Below are 22,816 nucleotides of genomic sequence, written 5' to 3' on the forward strand. Positions count from 1 at the left end.
TTTTAAATCTTACAACAGAGTGACTTATATTATTCTTAGACGGACAAAAACTTCACAAACCACGTTTCTATGAAAATATATTTCACATACCTGAAATTCAGCCATCAAAGTTAGGTCAGTGCCATTGCGTCGCCGTGTCTGTGGTAAGTTCTTAAAAAGAACAAATACAGGAAATACGTCATATAAGTAGACACAAGTGTGGTATTTGGACAGGCCAATTTCTTAACACACTTAAGTGTGTACTTTTAAAAACTGCAATAATGTTTTAATTCATGGTACATTTTAAATTATTAATAATCTTTAAAGAAGTATCCTATTTTAATGTGTTGGCTAACATGCTAAAGCACACGTAAATTACTTGATTAAAATGTGTAATTACAAATATATTCAAATGCATTACGTACAAGTTTCAATAGAAATGACACTAAAGTAGCCTATATATTTTAGTTTATGCTTGTCAGTACATTCAGCAGTAGACTTAACCCATATTTCAAAAATAATAAATGAAATTACACATAAGATGTATTGTACTTAGTTAAGGGCAAAAAAACACTCTAAAGTTTGGTTAGTTATTTTATATAAATTTTAACTATAATACATTTAATTTAATTGCAAGTAACATTCAATTAAGTGTCCGAAAACATTACATTCAGTTTGCATACGTATATTCTTTTAAATTATATTATTTCCATAAGATATGTTCACTATGAACTGTCCTTGTGGAAAAGCGTGCTATTATTCAGAATGTATCCTTTTGTGTTTCATATGAACAAAATGACAGCATTCAGGTTCACTGAACTTTCATTTTTGGGTGAACTATCCCTTTAAATCCATGTCCTGGAGTTCACCTAAAACACCCAATTATAGTATCAAAGTCTGCCACTCAAAATGAAGGCTTGCGTTATCTGGGTGCCTGGTGATTGTGACACCCATAACTAGCAATACTAGCACCATGCTTTTGTGATAAATAGCACAGCTGGACCGTCTCTCTCTTTGTCAAATTTCTCGACTATACGCTTACAGTGTGCTATCTCTTGTGCCACCTTGCTGGCTCCACATGAAGGAAGACAGATAAAGAAGAGGGTGGGGAGTGAGGAACGTTGCGAATTTAATTTTATGGTTTATTAATAAAGACATATCACTTTCTCTGTGCCCACACACCTCTGTTCAGGAGCTGCACCCCCCCCCCCTCTTCTGCTATCTGGATGTCTCTTTATTAGGGAGACACAAAGCCATGCTTGCATGGGATCCAAAGATAGACGACTGTGTGACAAGCAGTCAACTCTCATTCTGGAGTACCTTAGAGGCTGGTCATTAGCATATGCTGTATAATTGAATCAGCAAATTAGAAACCGCATTCACTGACGTTCCTTCCAAAGTGCTTTCGATGGTTATCTTGTTATTTTGCAAATGATACATTGAAGGCTTGATTAGCCAAAATTAACAAGCAAACTGCGTGGTATACGAGGTTGCTTTTCATCAGCAAACATGCATATACAATAGAAAATGAGAACAGACGGCATGGTATAATTAAATGAAGTCTAAAGGGAACTTAATCTTTATTTAATCTTAATTACTAGTTGGCTCTCTAATGCTCAAAGCCACAGTAGTACTATCAAGTGTAAATACGTGCGTATAGCACTGGTTATTGATTAGATGTACGAGAGCGTTGACAGCCTTAAATAAATATGCAGGAGAACAATTCATATTTCTATAAATATTCTTAAAGCCATCCTTCCTTATACTTTGTCTGACTTCATGTCTGGGAGAATGCACTATTAGGGCAGAAATGCAAATTTGACCAGGATACAAGATTTAAATAGGCCTATTTCAAAATGTAAATGACTTTCTGGTCTGAGAAATACAGTAATACTCATTTTTGTGTAAACAATAAGGCCTGTGTGGCCATTATTACACAGCTTTACTGAAACATATTGCTTATGCCAGATATTTCTTTCTACTTGGGGTCACGACTCACCTTTTGAAACCTGGCACTGATAAATCACCCTGTATTATTTCCCCATTCTTTTAAACTGCCTAGCTACACAAGATCAGGTTTGATGGTCCTTAAATTAGGAATTGGTGGAAAAGTGTAAACCACTGCAGGGAAACTGGCATCAGCAGTGCCGATAAGGTTGCATATGTGAAGACCTTATACATTTCATTATTTCACATCACACTAAACCATGTAAATGTAAATCCATCAGGAACATGATAAAAATCTCACATGGCGAGTCCCCTTTGGGCCCCTCGCTGAGTTAATCCAATGTTGCCCCCAAGTGTTCATTGAAGGCAATGTCATCAGGGGCCCAAACACAGGAGTTATACAATAATTTATCGCTACCTGCTCGCAGAGAATTGAGTGCAGGTGCGGCACACTCTGTTATTGCGTCACATCCAATTTGTGCCAAGCCAAGTGCATTAATGGAGTCACAAGGCTGCAAAGACAATCCGCTGTGAGCTCCATATTGCCAAATTCAGGACAGGATAAATTTATGGGTCTTTGGTCTGAATCAGGAAAGAAAGAAAAAAGGAATAAGAAATAAAGAAAGACTAATATAAATTCTAAAAGCTATGTAGTCTATATCAAGATATATCCACAAATGTTGTTTGTTTGTATTTATTAAATTGATTTATAGACAAAATATGATAAATAATATCATTTTATTATATACTTCTTTGTTTGGAGAATGGTATGAAACATGGAGAGCAGCTGATAAATTCTTCATCGTTACTAGAATGAAATAGGTGTCATTTCAAAAACAAGTTAAAACAAAACATACAAAATGCTTCAATAGAGCTTTCAATGTAGATTACATAGATTTATTATAGATTTTGTTTACATTAATGCAGTTTTGCTGTTGGTTGGAAGTGATATAATTATGTTTCAATGTTCATAATAATTATTTAGCCTACAGTAGGCCTAAGTATTTTTACTGGGGAAGTTCCATTTAGCCTGCATGAAATTAGATGTTTTTCATGAAACAGTACTGAAAAATAGTGTTGTATAAATGTAAAAATGTAAGATAATATATTATTACATATCATAACCGAGAAGTATGCTATTTTTTTTATTCTTATTATGATTATAGGCTTTATGCACACGATTTATGTTTACATTTTCTTTAGGCTAGTAGAACTGAATATAGGCTCTATGTCTTGTGTTGTGTTTTGTGTTAATATGCTCAAAATAATAAAACAATATACCGGTATGCTTTCCCATATTTGTTGACAGTATTTGTGTATTGGCAAGCTTAACAAAGTTCAGCGACAAATATTAGGCTATTTATAGATAATATTTTCCATAACGTGTAATTATATAGTAAATATAAAAAATATTCTATATTCTATAATATTTATAGACTATATGGTTATTTGTCTCTTTTTACATGGACTATTCTCGCATTTTGCTCGGTGTTTCGTAGGACACAAATTGGAAACGCTGTCATTAAGTTTGTCTCCTTCTGCTCTCCGTAGATCACCGACATATTGTTTGTGAGAAGCAAATTCTGGAAGACAAGGAGAGTGTTAAGATTACAGCGTTGATATTACCAAGCATCAAGTCGTAAATCAGTTAAGAAACTACGATGGGTAAGTATTCAACCTATACTGTTTTTTGATGAGTTAGTTCTGTTCGTGGTTTTTAGGGAGCAAATCTGTAGCTGAAAATCCGAGAGAAGCTACATCATGTCAGTTAAAGCATTAGTGTAAACGGCAGTTAGCTTAGCACATTGCTGTACTCGACCTATAGGTTTATTAGTGAACCTGAGAGCAAATATTTGAAGCTAAAACGCGTTTCGAACTTCGCTTGTGAGATGTATTCTTAGTTGACTAAAGTGGAACGCGGTTTTGAATCTTCGCCGGTGTAAACGCTTGGTCATGTTCAGCATGTTCCTTCAGATGTTGTGAAATCGTCTCATGTTTGAGTCCTACAGTTGCTGAAGAGGAAACGCTCCAACATTATACGTTGAAGAACCCAGTAAACTGTCATGGTTCACATGAATACTGTCTAGGTAGGTAGACAGCTGACTGGGTTAAACACCCTAACAACTGATCTACAATGTCAGCGAGTTCACCAGTCAGCTGTAACATGTGACCAACCCTGATAGTTTCTGTTTAAAATCTGATTATCAGATGTTTAGTCATAGCCCATTTACTTACATTCAGTGAGGTAAAATGTTTCTTGTTGTAACCCCTTTGGCAAGGTTGTCAGGAACAATAAAACATCACTCATGATGATGCATGTCTATTAAACATTACTCGGACCCCGTCCCCAGCTTTAGAGAATACTGTTGAATGGGTTGTTTGAAGGGAGGAAGAGGTTGGGACAGGAATGAGACCAGACAGGATGGTCAAATAGGATGTCAGAGACCCAGTACCTGACTTGCTTTTTCTGGCCTTTTAGGCTACTATTTCAAAGAATCATCACAGTGGAAATCAATGTGATATTTAGCAGATTTTCCATGGTGATTTAGAGGTTTTCACACACCGTGGCACATTTCAGTTTGCACACCAATTTTTTTCACCTTGAATTCTAAAAAGTTCTCAATTTCGATACCATAGTAAAAACTACTAAACTAATGTAAAGTTCAAACACTATTAAAGACAAATTACAAGCAATACCATGTTTTTTTTTACATTCACTTAAGACATAACAGACTGTTTATGATGATACTGGCCAAGATGGGTATTTTAACATAATTTTATGTAATTGTTTGTTCTACCGTGAAAGATAAATCAATTTGGTTCTCTTGAACTGTCTGAGAGGCTTCAGACAGCTTGCAAGTACCAAATTAATTTCTTGCGTTTTTAAAAATTGATGAAAAATTACTTGAATGTTTAAATTGACAAGATGTAAAAGCATATGCAAAATGATAAACCCAGTTGGACCAGTGCTTTTCATGCTGGCCTCAGGCCATCATGCAGTCCTTATTGTCGAGTCCTGAAAGTATTTTATACTGGTCTTGGTACAAAAACTCCTTTTGGAGCACCATTTACAAGTTAACCTTTGGATACCCTGAGCCTGTCTGCTGTCTGTCCCTAGTGATGTGTCTTTAAGCCATAGCAAACAAGCTCCTTTAAAATAGTTCTGTGACAGGGGCCCAGCCCACACTGCTATTTGTGAGGCCCATGTGATGGGTAACTATGTCATGGAGTGCTTGAGTCAGGTTGAGCCACAGCCTGCATGTCGTCCCATCTAAATTTGTTAGAGTCATTATGATGTTCTTTCCCTTCTTAAAGGAATAGCTCATCAAAATATTAATTCATTCCTTTCTTCCATGGGGCAGAAGAATATCCTGGAAAAAGTGAAAAGTGGTCCATATGATTTAGACACTATATTCCAAGTGTTTTGAAGCTGCATGTTAGCCTTTTTTGAGGAACAGACGAGTTATGAGTTAGTCAAATCATTGACATCTGTCATTGCTCTCATGTTCATAACAGACTTAGTGATGTCTGATTTATGACCAAAACATTCTTTTGTTCTTTTCAATGATCTGTCCTGAATGATTCATTTGCTAATCTGACTGATCAAGTTCTTGAATCATGACTCAATGTTCTGGTTATGATTTTGTGTTCTCTTGGAAGCTGAAGGTCCTACAGGCCATTTATTATAGTAAGATTGGGGGGGGAAAGCAGCCCGTTACTTGGGGCTGCACGATTATGACAAAAATCATAACTGTCGATTATTCCCTTGAAATTGTAATTGTGATTATTAATTACGATTATTCTATAGCATTAAGCCTCAAAAGTCAAAATAGTAAGGGTTGGTATGTTTTTTTTTATGTTTGGGTGAATTAAATTAATACTTTTACTCTGCAAGCATGTGTTAAATTAATTTTAAAAAAGTGACAGTAAAGAAATGTGTTCTTCTTAGAAAATATTTCTTTTTCAAATAATTCATCAAAGAATCCTCAAAAATATTAAGCAACACAAGATGTTGCTTGTTTCTTGAGGACCAAATCAGCATATTAGTATTTTTTCTGAAATTGCTAAAAATTCAGGCTTTGCCATCAGAAATTACAAAAAAAAATGAAGATTTATATATTAATATATTAAAGATTTATTATTTTACTATATTAATGTTTTTTTAATGTATTTGTATTAAGTTCAATCTTGATGAGCATAAGAGACTTGCCTTCAAAAAGTTCTTGCTCTCATATGGGTTTGGAACAACAGTGAATGATGACGAATGTCATTTTTGGGTGAACAATTTTCTTTAAAGCCACGCCTATATTGCTCCCGAGGAGCTCAATAGAAATGACATCTTCCATATGTTGGGAAGAAGGCCTCACCCAAAACCTCACCCATGATCAGGGAGACTCTGTCTGAACAGCAGTCAAGCTGATACTTGTGGAAGTTCTGTTTCAGAACTGCAGATTTTCTGACTGAAGGTTATGGCGGTCTTCACGTGGTGCCAATGCTGATTTTTGGCTTATTTTTCTCCTTTGAGTCACTACAATAAGATCTTACAGAAAGGATGGGAGCGCATCCAAGATCAGCAACCGTACCCTCAGGCACTTTGTTTGTTAGCACCCTGATGTTCGTTCGGTAGCATTAGCCAGTCATCATTCGTAGCCTCCTCTGCTCTCAGTGCCACACAAATGCTGAGACAGGCTGCTTTAGCTGCTTGCTCATGCAAACAGTGTTTAGGCACCCTCAATAAAAGTGGTTTTGCTCACTGACTCCGGGTGGCTCTGTTCAAGTGTGTTGTGCTCAGCACAAACAGACCAAAGTGAGTAATGAAGCTGGAGAGCTGCTGAGACTGCTGAACAATTCCTCCAGCAGTCATTGTTATATTTTGAAAAAGGAAGGTTTTAATAAGCTACGCACTTCTACATCCATTTTAGTCTTGTTATTGACAACACGTGCAGATGGCACACCAATTGAAGTTTGTTTTATGCACTGTCATTCAGGTTGGGGTTGGTAAGATTTTTTTAAAAATCTAAAATGCTGCAATTATTTGATCATAAATGTAGTAAAAACAGTATAGTATTTTGAAATATTACTACAGTTCATGCTGATTTGGTGCTCAAGAAACATTTATTTTGTCTATGTTAAAAGCAGCTGCTGCTTAATATTTTTGTGAAAAGAACATTTGATTTGGAAATCATTATAAATGTCTTTACTGTAGGGATGGGCGTTATCTTATCGTTTGCGATATACCGGTAAAAATTCTCCCCACGATAAGAATTTGTCTTCCCGCGATAATAACGATAAAGCCTAGTTGATGGCGCGACCCATCCGCACCGTGCCACCGCTGGCCGTCTCTTGATGCCCTAAGAGTTATTACTTTATGATGGCCGCAGTGGCTGCATTCATCGCTTTGTATAGCTGAACGGGGGTTGGAGAGAGAATTGTCTTGTGGTGCCCCCGCAGCACTCGGTGCCCTAAGCGCCACGCAATGGGAGCGGCGGCACTGAATCCGAATCTCACGTGCAGATCCAAAACAACTATAGCGGAAGCTGCGGAAGAGTTCATAGCTAAACGAGGGGCTACCTGAGGGCAATCTGAACCTGTACATACAGATGTATTTTCACTTGCTGAGCACTTGGACTGAGCGCTTAAGAGATTCGCTCTGTCTCAATCGATCGGTAAAGCACACTATTTCAGTTCATCATCTCAATGAATGCGCAGTGTGAGGCGCGCTGTGTTTTTCACACACATTCAAAGAGAGAGCAAGAGAGTCTTATACCACACAGAATTGACGTGCTACATGTAAACAATATCCTTTGTTGTATTTTCCTGTAAAATAATGGCGTTTATTTGGAATTATTCAGCCTTTCATGAACAGGAAGAAACGAATGCACAAACGGGAATCTCATTGGCTGGCGTGCACCTATTACGGTGCCTGTTTTGATTTCAGCAAATCAGTTAGAATGAGCGCTGACAACGTGATTAATATTCATGAACCCAGAAGCTCATTATTCCTTAGTGCAGTTTATTTTTATTAGTAGAAGAATTCGTGGTATTATTTTATCAACTCAAATTACTGAAGTTCTATCATTAAATCATTATTTTCAACTTTTTGTAATCTGAAGACATTTTTGGGATAATTACTTTTGCTGTTTCTGCTATTTTTACCACTGTTTGCACCATGAGTGTATGAATAAATACAGAATCGGTTTACATGTAAAACTTGTCATTGATTTCAAAATTATTATTGTTTGTATTGTGTGATGTTTTTTAGCACAGTTGCACTATTTAAACATTACCTGCACTTTTACAGAAGACAATTATATCTGCAACTTTTCCATTTCTGAAAAGGCTGGTGTGGAATTTTACATAAAAAAATAATTAATTAATTATATATATATATATATATATATATATATATATATATATATGCATGCATACATACATACATGCATACATGCATACATGCATACATACAGGGTTTTTCCTGGGTCAAAAATGGTCTTCGGTGGTGTCTGACAGACATGGTCATCCACACACACAGTAAAAAAGTACCCTACCCACGTGATCTGTGAGCGCAATACTGACAATACATTTAAAATAAATGCAAAGAAACCGTTTGTAATTTTTGCTTATTTTGACATCTGATATTATGTATGATCTCTACCTTGATGTTTGTTTCTTTTGATCCTCATTTTTTACACTTTTTTCTGATAATTGTTTTGGTATAATCATATCAATATTAAAAAGTAGCATTAAACAAATTACAAATAGCCTAATTTTCTACCATATACAATTTTGTAAAATTATCAGCTAGCTAACAACTTTGTTCTGGTCTCACCTAACTCCAGTCTACACTAAATTATATTTCACTGCACATTGTCAACATAAATAAGCTGAATGACTGTGGATGATTAAACTAATTCCTACTATCCACTCTTGCTAAATGGGGTAAGCACACTTGTGTTCTCGTTTCAGATGTTCTGAGTAAATGAATAAACTGATTCGTTCGTTCAGTGTGGGACGGATCAGTTGTTCTAACCAGTCGCTAAAATGATTCGATTCAAAGGAGTCATTGGTTCGCGAATCGTACATTAGCAGACGCGTTGTGTGCGAATCCCGTCTGTTAGAACATCGCGAAAGATTTGTCAATACAGAATACACTTCATAACAGAATATAATGTTTTCCCGTTTATTGAAACTTATGTTTATGTCAGCTGGTCAGAGAAAAGTCAATGTTTTTTGAGCGCAGTTCACACTCATAAATCACAATAACTCATCAAATAAGGCTTTGGCGGGCCAAAAATTTGTCTTGGCGGCCGCCAAAAAATTTTCAATGCAGGAAAAACCCTGATATATATATATATATAAATTTAAAAAAAATGTTTTATGTATTATAGGAGCCTATTTGATGACATGTACGTTTTACTTTAGATCATTGTTTGTTTTTCTGAGACTCTCAAGAATGCATGCAGCTCTCACTTGTATCCAAAAACATGGGGAATGATACTACATTTATCGTCATTGATATCGTTATCGCAATAAATACTAGAAAATATCGGGATACATTTTTAAGTCCATATCGCCCATCCCTACTTTACTGTCACTTTTGTTCAATTTATTTAATATTTTCTGAATAAAAGTATTTAAAATACAATCTTACTGACCCCAATGTAAGTTCATATATGCAATAAAAAATACTGCATGGCCAAAATTTTGTGGACAGCACATTTTCAGCTACACTTGACTCTGCCTTCATGTGATCTTAGGAAGCTCCTATATTTGAGCTGTGATGCCACATGTTCAAGTCAGAAACTAAATCTGGAAGTAGCCAAAACAAATAAACCATTTTCAGTTGTACCAGTGGTTTACACTGCTTTTGTTTTATAGGTGAGGCACGGATATTTGGAAAGTGTTAATGCTAATCTTGCATATTACTGGATGGATAGTATCAAAGTCCCTTTCAAGTAAAGTCTGTTCACTCATTCGGTGGCCATATATGCAACGCCACCGGGCAGCTATTTTAGGCATCCAAGACCACTGACTGTATATTTTAATGGGGAAATCCTTAAATTCCAAAAACTGCTTGCCTCTCATTTAAATCAGCATCAGAATCTGACATGAACTGACACTGCCCCATAAATGTTTATGCGCAAATGGCGTTAAAGGCACAATATGTAAGATTTTTAAATGGAAAAATCCCAAAACAAATTGTTCCAAAAACAACTAGAACCATGTTATATATATTTTTTGACTTGTGTACTTACTAGTGCTGTGCGATATTGAAGAAAAATGCGATATGCGATACGATAGTGCTTTAAGTTTGAAAAATCAATGTAAATAATATTTCGAAATATTTAAAAACTGAAAATGGTATAACCAATATATGTTTCACATTCTTTCAGGGAAAAGAAAGCATCACTAAATCGGACATTAAGTTTGGAGAAATTACAGCGCACTGCTGTGAAGGAAAGGAAGTTAGGCTAGTTTATAATAGTTGTACCTCATATCATCTTTTTATAATCCTTGGAAGCCAAAAATCAAAATCAAAAATAAAATGAGATTAATATCACAGCCCTAAAGTGTAACCAGACTAAACTTTTGTTTAGTTCTCTTGGCCATCGTCACTCATTAAGTTGGACTGTCATGTTGTGCGCTCTCCACGTGAGAGAGCTCTCTCTCTACTGTATTGCGAACAGCAAAAATGCATCACAGACAAATGGTTTAATATTATCTCCTATAGAAACTTGCAAGATAACGTCTATATAGCAATAATAAATAGTAAGTGCATTTTCTTAATTTCCCCAGTACCGACAGCAGAACCGATAGCGTCAGTTGACCCAATCGCAATTCTTTATGCGTATATTTTATATTCTCTCTGTATATATTGTATCATTAACTGTTCATTTTGTATCTGCATCTCTTCCAGCTAAATTATATATAAAATATATATATATATATATATAAAATATACAAAACATGAAAAATATTTTAAAGGTCTAGTCATTATTTTAATCAATTGGTGCCCCAGGGCACTCGCTTAATCTCGTCTATGGATAATCCAGCCCTGAGTGTAGATGACTCACGCTAGTGACTATGATGGGTTCTATTTGCTTTTGAAGCAACACTCACATACAGTGTAGGCTAATGTCAACCATTAAGTGACTGAATGCCAGTAGGTGGGGCCAATGTGCGATAATGTAAAACTATTTGTTGATGTTTTGCTCTGGATTCATTTGCCTGTGTGATGTCACCGATCCCACAATATCCAAACAAGCCTATTTGGAGCTTGTAGGATGTTTTAATGGTTCAAAGTCCTCTTATAAGTCAAAAGATCAATGCAAATTTGATTTATGTTATGTAATTGTCTTTGGAGATGTCTGTAACATGTTTCTGGCTCATCCTGCTCTGCAGAGCCTTCAGGAAGTCCTGCGAAGGATAATTTCAGGATGAACCGCTATAAGAACAAAGCACTTAACCTGGATGAGATGCGTCGAAGAAGAGAGGAGGAAGGCATTCAGCTGAGGAAACAGAAACGAGAGCAACAGGTGACCTTTCTTTCTTTTGTTTCGTTCTGTTTCATTTCTTTTTATGTTTCTTTCTTTCGAGCTTTCTCTCTTTCTTTTGGAAATAACTTTTCTATTTGCAAAATATATTTGAAAAAATATACATTTCTGTGATAAGATCATTTTCAGCACCATTACTCCAGTCTTCAGTTGTTCCAAACCTGTATGAGTTTCTTTCTTCTGTTGAACACAAAATATATTTTAGTCAATGGCTACCATCAACTGTTTGGTCACAAAAGATATTTTAACGAATGTTGGTATTCCACAGAAGAAAGAAAGTCATACAGAGGTTTGGAACAAATGATGAGGTGAGTAAATGATGACACGATTTTTGGGTGAACTATCCCTTTCAGTGTCACATGATCCTTCAGAAATCATTCTAACTTGCTGATTTGTCATCATCAACGTGGAAAACCAGATACATTTTTTCAGTATTCTTTAGGGGTGTAACGGTACACAAAACTGACGGTTCGGTACGTACCTCGGTTTTGAAGTAACGGTTCGGTACGGGTTCGGTACAGCAGTTTTAAAAAAATGGCTTTTTATTTATTTTTTATTAAACAGTGGTTTACTGAAAACATTTTGTCTGTCCTTAAATGAATTAAATTATAACTAAAAGTTTCTTAAAGATAATGCTGTAAACTATATAGGGAGCCCTTACTTGCACATTATTACTATAATATTAAAGGTTAACAACAGAGCCCAAACTATTAGCCTATATTCAGCTGATATTCATGTTTAGATATAATAATCAACACTCAAATAACACATTGTGTGCAAACATGTAAACTTTACTTAAGGCAGTTTTTGCATTAACTCCTAAATCTAATTATAAAATAGTTTTTTCTCCAATTTGTTTGCTGACATCATGCAAGTTCATCAGGTTATTGGCCAAATAGCTGTAATTATTCAAGCTCTTTTCACAATCCAAGCAGTTCCCAGAGGATTAAATTAAAGGGATGGTTCACCCAAAAATGAAAATTGTCATTTACTCACCCTCAAGTTGTTCCAAACCTGTATGAGTTTCTTTGTTCTGCTGAACACAAAAGAAGATATTTTGAAGAATGTTTGTAACAAAGCAGATAGAGCAACCATTGACTACCATAGTATTTATTTTCCCCTACTATGGTAGTCAATGGTTGCTCTATCTGCTTTGTTACAAACTTTCTTTGGAACAACTTGAGGGCGAGTAAATGATGACAGAATTTTAATGTTTTGGTGAACTATCCCTTTAAGTCCCATCCTACATGTTTTTTGTTATTGACTATCCTGTTGCACCCTGAAATGCATCACGTTACAGAATTTAAATGGATTGTGAGTGCTGTCTCATGTTAACTTTAACTGTCACGTCAATTGATGCAATTTGCACCATTGACACTCTCTATTTCTCTTGACAGCTGTTTAAGAGGAGAAATGTGGAGCTGCTGGGTGAAGAAGGGGGAATGTTTGACAGTCCTCTCATGGATTCCTACGTCTCCTCCACCACAGCCCCAGTGAGTTCAAACCCAAATGCACCGTTTGCTTTCTCCCATTATATCACTTACAGGGTGATGTAACTTTGGGACTGTTGTTAGTAGTGCATTATGACCCTTTAATTCAATAAGCACCATTGATTTGGACTTCTCAGAGTTGCAAACCTGGACTGAAAACAAATTACGGTCATTGATCTAGACCAAGTTTGTCTTATGTGTTTTTTAGGATGGAGTAATTACAAGAGACATGGTTGAAATGCTCTTTTCAGAAGATCCTGAACTACAGCTGGTCACAACACAGAGGTTCAGAAAACTACTTTCCAAAGGTATCTTACACAATCACATGTCTGGAGTTGCCTAAAAGAGTGCCTGAGTTTTAATTAATTCATCTTTGTGTTTTTCAGAACCAAACCCACCTATTGACGAGGTGATAAGCACACAGGGAGTTGTGAATAGATTTGTTGAGTTCCTTCAGAAAAGTACAAATTGCACATTACAGGTGAGATTTGATGAAAAAAAAGTGTGTTTTTTTGTGTTGAAAATGCTAAAGTCAGGTCCTTGAATGTGTGTGTGTGTTTGTTTTTTTTTCTTCTTCTTCTCTCAGTTTGAGGCGGCTTGGGCACTGACCAACATCGCATCTGGAACATCTCAGCAAACAAAGTTTGTGATTGAGGCTGGTGCTGTACCGGTCTTTATCGAGCTTCTCAACTCTGAGTTTGAAGACGTACAGGAGCAGGTGCGAGTTATAAAGTTACAAGGGATAAGTCACCTTGTTTTGTTTATGTTAAATGAGTGTGAATCCCATGTGGGTATATTAATGAATCTCTGTGTCACAGGCTGTTTGGGCTTTGGGGAACATTGCGGGAGACAGCGCTGTGTGCAGAGATTATGTGCTAAACTGTAATATCCTTCCACCGCTACTGATGTAAGTGCATACATGAGACCACAATACTAGTAATTTTCTGACATAGCAGTGAATTTAACATTCTCTGCAGAAGAAACACATTTTTTTTGCTAAAGGATTGATTGTTTTATTAATGGTACTATTTTTTTTTCCCCAGGCTGCTGACCAAATCAACTCGTCTCACAATGACCAGGAATGCTGTGTGGGCCTTGTCCAACCTCTGCAGAGGCAAAAGTCCACCCCCAGACTTTGAGAAGGTATGTACTGCTTCTCTGACCCTTGATGACACTCTTATTTCCCTTGTGTTTAAGAAGATGCTTGACACATTACAGGCTGATAGAGGTGTCAGAAATACCAGCAAATGGGTACCAAGGTGATACGAGAATAAAATAACAATACCATTGTTTCAGCAGTTTCTTTAATATGTTCTAGAGCCAGTAGTAAAGTAAACCAGAACCGTGCCCTACCAACAAGCCATTACATCCTGGAAACTACCCAAAACACCTTACTGAACTGACTCGAATGCAACATGGCATTTTGCATTATTAGATAATTGTTTAGACTAGTGCAGGGCAATCAATTAATCACATCCAAAATAAAAGTTTGTATTTACATAATATATGTGATTAACTACACAAATGCATGTATTTATTTAAGGAAAATTTTATATTTATATACAAGATAAATTATATAAATATATATACAGTATATACATGCAAATATTTCTTAAATGTATACATGATGGATTGTGTGTATTTATACTATGCACAGCGCACAATCATATATTATGTTAACACAAACTATTTTGGAGGCGATTGCCCAGCACTAGTTTATACACTGCGGTTCAAATGTTTTTGGGGTCAGTTCGGTAATTTTAATTTTTACTTTTTATAAACTTTTATTGAGTGAGGATAAATCAAAAGTGATGGTAAAGACTTTTATAATGTTACAAAAGATTTCCATTTCAAATAAATGCTGTTCTTTCGAGCTTTCTATTCTTCAAAGAAACCTGAAAAAGAATCGGTTTCCACAAAAAATATTTTTTCAACGTTCTTAATCAGAAATGTCTCTCAAGCAGCAGATCAGCATATTGGGATTTCTTAAGGTTCATGTGACACTGAAGACTGGAGTATGATGCTGAAAATTCGTCTTTGCCAGGAGTAAATTACAATTATATTAATTATACATTAAAATAGAAAAGCTACTTTAAATTGTAATAATAATTCCCATTATTATTGATCAAAGAAATGCAGTCTTTGTGAGACTTCTTTGAAAAACATACAAATGTACTGACCCCAAACTTTTAAATGGTAGTGTACAATACATTAAGTAATATCTCAAATATTACATATTAAATGAAAGGACACACACACACACACACCTTTAATATCAGCGCACTCAGGGTTCTGCCTTTTCCCCATAATTTCTGAAGCTAGGTGGCATGTTTTCTCTTAATCTGTGGATTTCCTATTGAAAGCCCTCTTTTTCTCTTGTAGGTGTCTCCATGCCTGCCTGTGCTGTCCCGTCTTTTGTTCAGCAGTGATTCAGACCTGCTGGCTGATGCCTGTTGGGCCCTCTCATATCTCTCTGATGGGCCCAATGAGAAGATCCAGGCAGTTATTGATTCAGGGGTCTGCAGGAGGCTGGTGGAGCTGCTCATGTGAGTCAGCTGATAGCTACATTTATCATTTCTAGGTCATATTTAAAGTCAACTTGAAACTGCTACTCAGTTCTATAATGACGTATTTTATAGTGAAATTGAGTATCCAGCAAGACATAATGAAAGATGTGTACTTGAATAAATCCACCATATTTGATGAAAAAAAAAAACAGGATAGTATAACAAGACTACCTCTGGAAAACAAAAGTAGACGTTTTGAAAATTATTATTCATGCATTTTTCTATACAGCAAAAGCATTTTCTCAAACAATAGCAGTCAAGCTTGAGGGGAAAAAAAGAACACAAAAAAGCATCATAAATGCTATATTCAAGTCCAAAAGATTACAAAAAAACAGCTAAGTAGGATCTATTAAGATTTCACTTTTTTAAAAAAGCTTAGGATTACAATTGCAGAAAGTTTTTATTTATTTATGAGAAACCATATTTCTTATTTAAAGGGGTCATATAATGGTACATGCACTTTTACAAGTTGATTGTACGGAAATGTGTGTTGGCAGTGCCTGTACACAACCATCCTATAATGATAAAAGCCATCCTGTGTTTTTTTTTTTTTTTAAATCTCCTTATGTTTTCCCCTGTCTCAAATCGAGCCGTCTGACCGTGTGACTTCACACTGTCGGACGCCCCTCCCACGATTGTTAATTGACAGCAGCGTTTCAACACAGACCCGCCCTGAGCGAACTGTCATCATAGTCCTCCATTGTTGATACGCTGGAGCGGAATGGCTTCTAATCGATTGTGGTGTTCTGTTCTTGGGTGTAATAACGAACACAGCAGTCATTTTGATGTTCTTAAATCCGAAACGCTGAAGACGCATTGGCTGAGTTTTGTTTTCGAAGGGATATATTCCCCCCGATCAACGTCAATGCTTTCATGTTTGCGCGAATCATTTCTCACCAGACTGCTTTATAAACGAGGGTCCGTATAAAGCAGGTTTTGCTAAGAAGCTGCTCCTGAAAAAAGGATCGGTACCAACTATTCGTGTTCCTGCTGCACCTCCAGAAGAAGTGAGTGTAACGTTTTATTAACCTTTATATTAATCTTTGCAAATCGCTTGCACGCTTCACGATGAATGCGGCTAAAATTTACAGGGTTAGTTACATTACGGCATGCTTTCTATGTATGACGTTCTCAATATCATTCATAATCCCACGTTTATAATGAACAACGCGTTATGGTTATTACAAACTGTGTACGCTGGTGATAAAGTTAACGTGGTAGCACTACAATCTAGGGCTGTACGATTAATCGAAAAATAACCGAAACCGACATTCAGAACCTCTAACCGACGTATTTTTCCCATGTCGGTTATTTCGGTTTTCACGTGACTCCGCCCTGTCAGTCACATCAAGTGCAGTTTGCAGGCACACAGAGAGATGCAGGAGCGCCTATCTGTGTTTATAGATGCCCAGAATCACTATAGTAACTGCATGTTTTACAGTTTATACAGGTAAGTTAATTGCCGTTCTTCATATAGCCTACCACACACACACACACACACACACACACAGACGGCGCGCGCAAGCCCTGAAGCCAGATCGCTTTCACTTTCGTGCTCATAAAGTTTGTCAAGTACATGCGTTTAAAGGCTTGCCAGTTTCAACATTTAATGCGATTGTGCACTATTCAAAAACAACAATACGGAAAACGTATCCGTTCAGTGCTCAGCTTTTTTCTGTGACACAGAGAGCCGAGCCGTGTCGCGTCTCTGACAACGTGTGCTCCCTGAAGGCAGACCTCTTTCACCTGCGTCCTCACAAAGCTTGTCATTTGTATGTGGTTTAAGCCCTGCCAGTTTGAACATTAAAGCGAGTTTCGGCCATCAGATGTGTATTATGTTGAACTAATGCCTGATATATTGTGACACTATAAACGAACACTCAGACAGAAGCTCGCACATCACGCGAAGATCGCGCGCAGAAACGCAGTCTCAACGCTGTCCTGTGACTAAAGTAAAGTCACTAAAGTAGCTTAGAAACTAAACCGTTATAGTCATACATTCGAATACCTTTGAAGTACAAACCACAGCTTCATAATGAATAGAGACGGTATGAGTAATTCACACACACAATCACTCTCTCATTAATGCATTCAGATAAATGTAATGTAGGCCTACTGTGCTAATGTATCTGTATCTGATGTACAACAAACAGAAATCTGCCCCATAGACAATAACTGCTGAAAGTGAACCGTTTCCTTCAAGTATTTTAAAATCACAAAGAAATGCACTTTCATTAGAAAAAAAAATCCACCATAAATATGTAGAACATATTTACAGTACAAACCTTATCAGTGTACTTACTCAACCTTAGGAGGGCAAAAAACAAAAACAAAAAAAGCAAAATGATCGTTCATTAATCGTAATTGAGGTAAAATGTTCAATTAATCGAGGTTTTTATTTTTGGGCAAATCGTTACACCCCTACTACAATCGGTCAATGAACTAACGTATACATCAGTAAACACATAGCATTCGTATCTCACTACGCTACCCTGCCAGTACAAAGATAGATCAAAGTGACATTACGTTAACCAACCATTCAGAAACGGTATAAACATCAGAAACCTTAATTGTGGAACTTCGTTGGGGCCGTCATCTTGTTCCGGCTCCGGTTCAAATTGATACGGTTCCACTCAGAGACTCCCGTTGCCATTCTTAATCCAAAATAGACCCTCAACAGTTGTCAAGGCAACACTCCACGTGTGTTGTGTCGAACGCCCCACAGAACAGAGGGGATGGGGTGAGCAAAGCTCATTATCATTTAAAGTCACGTGCACTGAAATGGCTTGCTGAAAACAGAGCTTTTTTTGACCAGGTAAAATTTGTTTTCTTACAATACTAATGATAATTTTTAATTAAAGTATATTACAAACTTTCCATTTAGACACTAAAGAATCATATTAACTTGTACAAAAATGGCATTATATGACCCCTTTAAAAAGTTTGATAACACTTTTTACATATTTACCTCTTTCTCCTCATTTACTGCTTATTAAAGGGATAGTTCACCCAAAAACGAAAATTGATGTTTTTCTGCTTACCCCTAAGGCATCCAAGATGTAGGTGTCTTCGTTTCTTCAGTAGAACACAAATGAAGATTTTTAACTCCAACCGTTGCTGTGTGTCACTCATATAATGCTCGTCAATGGGGTCTAATTCTATTAGAGTAAAAAAAACATGGACAGACAACTTCAAATTAAACCCTGCGGCTCGTGACGACACATTGATGTCTTAAGACACGAAACGATCGGTTTCTGAGAGAAACTCAGTCCATGTTTTTTTTTACTCTAATAGAATTAGACCCCATTGACATGGATTAAATGAGTGACACACAGCAACGGTTGGAGTTAAAAATCTTCATTTGTGTTCTATTGAAGAAACAAAGACACCTACATCTTGGATGCCTTAGGGGTAAGCAGAAAAACATCAAATTTTTGTTTTTGGGTGAACTATCCCTTTAATAGTTAGTAAGGTAGCTTTTAAATTTAGGATTAAAGGGCCCCTGAAATCAAATTTTTTTAGCTTTTAGTATGACTATGTTAGCTTTAAGGTTATGAATAAGCTGGTGTGTTCCAAAACAATGACAAAGTTCGCATTTAGGAGGTATAAGCATTCAAAACTTAGTCTCTCACTTCTGTTAAGATGGATCACAGATTTTTATGACATCACCGCGGACTTCAGCTTCTTATCACATCTTCTGTCCAATCAAATGCTCTCTAGAATCTGTAGTCCCGCCCCCTACACTTTAAACAGACGCTGAATCTGTGGCTGAAATTGGTCAGTTGTTCACACATTTACTATTTTCTACATGGTGAATGGCACATGCGATAGGAAACGATTCAGACAGTGTAAATATGCTTTCAGTTGAGGCGAATAAGTCTGGTATCACGTTAGTTTCACGCGCACCGCCGCAGCACACACACACAGTCTAGATCAGAGCCGTTGACTGGAGACATGAGCGTGCAGAGCGGCTCATATGGGCGAGTCGGCGCAGACAACAAAACATCGGACCCATTTCAATTCTGCACAGAATGCTGTATTTCAAAGCGTTATGGAGGAGATTATGATGATAAACGATTAGAGATTAGGAGGAAACTGGCTTTACCAGGGTCTAGTCAAACTGTGATATTAACGAAACTCTATTGGCTGTTTTAAAAAAGGGGAGGAGCTGCTTACAGCTGGATCCGTTTCAGGGAAATGACGTCAACACATTGAATAATGCTGCGCGTTTCAAGTCACTTCAGTGGGCCTTTAAGGGATGTAGAAAAAGGTCATGCAGAATAAGGCATGTGCTTTATAAGTACTAATAAACAGCCAATATCCTAGTAATATGCATGCTAATAAGCAAAGTTAATATCACAAATTGAACCCTAAAATAAAGTGTTACCAAAAGTTTTAATTGAAAAAACATAGTTCTTGAATCTGCTAAAATCATAAATGTGGTTAATGTACTTTAATGTATTAATACTCAGTTTCTGTTTACACAAATAAGTTTGAAAACTGTAAAAATACAGAAAATATCTTCTCTAAATTCGGGGGCCTTTGAATATTATGTAGGGCAACAGGGAGCCTATGAGTCAAGAAAGTTGAGAATCACTGGTTTTAACTGTTTGTTAGATGACCTATTTCCTCTTTTCTTGCAGGCACACTGATTACAAGGTGGCCTCTCCAGCTCTGAGGGCCGTTGGAAACATTGTTACAGGAGATGACATTCAGACGCAGGTGTGTTTGTGTGTGAGCAGATGTGCTTATTCGTCTTCATGTATGATTATCTCTGTTTTCAGACAGGAGATGGATGGTCTCCTCAACCTCTCTCTTTCTGTGCCCTAGGTGGTGTTGAACTGCTCCGCTCTCCCTTGCCTCCTGCACCTGCTCAGTAGCGCAAAGGAATCCATCAGGAAGGAGGCGTGCTGGACCATCTCCAACATCACAGCGGGAAACCGAGCACAGATTCAGGTACACCCTGACCCACACTCCACATCTGCTACCCAGAGGGCTCAGCTTGTTTATCACGTGCGACAGGGTTACGGCTGCATCCTCAAACCTTCAGAGGAGTGAACTTGTTTGTAGTGTCAACTTGGGATTTCTTTTTAGATTTAAGGATTACTTTAATTCTCTGTTCTTTTTCTCACCGTCGTCTTCGTCTGCAGGCTGTAATAGATGCAAACATCTTCCCGGTCTTGATAGAAATCCTACAGAAAGCAGAATTCCGCACCAGGAAGGAGGCAGCGTGGGCGATCACTAATGCCACGTCAGGTGGCACGCCCGAGCAGATCAGGTGAGCTCTGAGTGTGCGCTTTTCAAATGGCACATCTTAAGCATTTAGACATCTGACAAACTCGTCACCAAGACTGCCATGTTGAATCTCAACGACTCACTCATTAATTTTGACTTGCTGTTACCTACTGCCGGTTTTAATTTCACATTTTAAGTATCTTTTCATGTTTTAAATATTAATATTCAACGTTTTATGTTTAAAACATCAAAACATTATGCATTTGTAACTGCAGGTTATTCATTTGTCACCTTGAGCTGCATTAAACAATCTAAATGTCACTTCAAATGCAGCTTCTGTTTCCTCTCCATTGCAAACATTTTGTTCATACTTATTTGATTTGATTGGTAACAGCCCCATAGTCTTTATTATTATAATTTAATTTGACTAAATTTATGAAATTGACACAAAAGATGATGCATACATATAATAAGGTTTAAAAATAAATACATTTGTAAATGTAAAAATGCCCATAAAAGGTAAAAAATAAATTTTTAAACTTTTTGGGAAAGATCATGCATGGTAGTCTTAAACCTGCCACGGTACCAGCACAATAACACACTCAGCAAAATATTGTCTAAATATCGTTATCGATAAAATCCCAGGAAATATTGAGATATCATTTGTTGTTAATATCGCACACCCTTACTGCAGACCCTTTTATGACTGTGTCAAAGTCAATAAGGCTGTGTCCGAAATTGCTTACTTATTCAAAATAAGTACCTACTCAAGAGAGTATTACTTCATGACCACTAAAAAGTACCTTCTATATAGTATGAAAGTAATCTGGACATACCACATTTGCCATGTTGTCATTATCATGTGACCTACCAGCGTCAGTTACGTCGCTTCAATGCTATTCATAAATCCTCTCCTGTGGCCTCATGGGATAGTAAAGTGTCCATCGTATGCACACTTCAGAATCTCGCTGGAAGAAGTAGGTCTTCTGGGTACTCTTCGCTTACTTGTTTTTTTTTTTTTGAGTACTGTGAATTTGGATATACTTGTCACTCTTTTACTGTTAGGGAAGTATGGATGCAGCCATGGTCTCTTTAAATATCAGATAATTTGACCTTTTTATGACAAGGTAGGGTTAGTTCAGGTTGTAAAATGTCATGTGCTTCTTCCAAAAAAATACTTTTTACCCTGGAAATATTTTGGAATTTGGATGTGGAATTTTTTTTAATGTGTACACTCGCATATATTCACTGTGTAAGTCAAATGTTAACTTTTTTTTATGGTTACACCACATGACATTTTAGAGTCAGTTTAAATATTTGTTAAATAGTACACTCTTAGAAGAAAAGGGTTCTGTCAGCCACTTCATATAAAACCTTTTAGGGGTTTCCATCATGAGATCATTTTATGGATTTAGTTTTAATTCATTTTTTATTACATGTAATTAATTTTAACAGCTCTTAAACATTGTATCACTAGAAAAAAATGAAGTAACCTGTTTTGTTCAATAATTTAAGACATTTCTCCTTGTATAGAACCTTTTTGGCACAAAGGATTCTTTAGAAATGAGTCTTGAGCCCTAAGGTTCTATATTGAAACCCAGTGAACCGTTTTAATTTTTCACCTTGGTTTCATACAGTTTTGAAAAACATTTATACTACACAAAGCCTGACATGTATAGTATTTTTTTTTAATTACTTTTCTTCATAGTTGACCCTCTTATTTGTCATTGACCCAATTGCCAGCCTACAATTGGTGTATTTGATTTCATATTTTCCCTTACACTCTTCTCTTTACCTGTCTGTCAGACATTCTCTTTTTGTCTAAGTGGGCAATTCTTGATCAAAATAAGCCACACTGCACTCATGTTGATTGTCAATATGTCTGGCTTTTCGAGGTTGACGAGAATCATGATCCACACTCCTCAAGATATAATGGAGTTAGAGATGACCTCAGAAATAAATTCTCAGGATTCTTTTAAGTTAAGAATGGGAGCCCCATTTAAAGTGCTCCCACAATCTTCGTCTGGCCAAGTCGGACCTTCTC

The 22,816-nt window shown here is 36.7% G+C and overlaps 1 protein-coding gene across 1 annotated transcript in view; it reads left to right on the forward strand.

Moving 5' to 3' along the window:
- Window positions 1–3,473: 3,473 nt before the first annotated feature.
- kpna6 (karyopherin alpha 6 (importin alpha 7)) overlaps window positions 3,474–22,816 on the forward strand; it is a 29,313-nt gene continuing 9,970 nt past the window's right edge. Inside the window, exons 1-12 of the mRNA XM_079830233.1 lie at window positions 3,474–3,591; window positions 11,329–11,462; window positions 12,878–12,973; window positions 13,179–13,278; window positions 13,357–13,451; window positions 13,557–13,688; window positions 13,789–13,877; window positions 14,014–14,113; window positions 15,353–15,516; window positions 20,181–20,259; window positions 20,368–20,493; window positions 20,688–20,815. Of these exons, the coding sequence (XP_079686359.1) occupies window positions 3,588–3,591; window positions 11,329–11,462; window positions 12,878–12,973; window positions 13,179–13,278; window positions 13,357–13,451; window positions 13,557–13,688; window positions 13,789–13,877; window positions 14,014–14,113; window positions 15,353–15,516; window positions 20,181–20,259; window positions 20,368–20,493; window positions 20,688–20,815 (1,247 nt within the window). The 5' untranslated portion in view covers window positions 3,474–3,587. The remainder of the gene's footprint in view (window positions 3,592–11,328; window positions 11,463–12,877; window positions 12,974–13,178; window positions 13,279–13,356; window positions 13,452–13,556; window positions 13,689–13,788; window positions 13,878–14,013; window positions 14,114–15,352; window positions 15,517–20,180; window positions 20,260–20,367; window positions 20,494–20,687; window positions 20,816–22,816) is intronic.

This window comes from Gobio gobio (genome assembly GCF_949357685.1).
Source record: "Gobio gobio genome assembly, chromosome: 11".
Lineage (NCBI taxonomy): Eukaryota > Metazoa > Chordata > Actinopteri > Cypriniformes > Gobionidae > Gobio > Gobio gobio.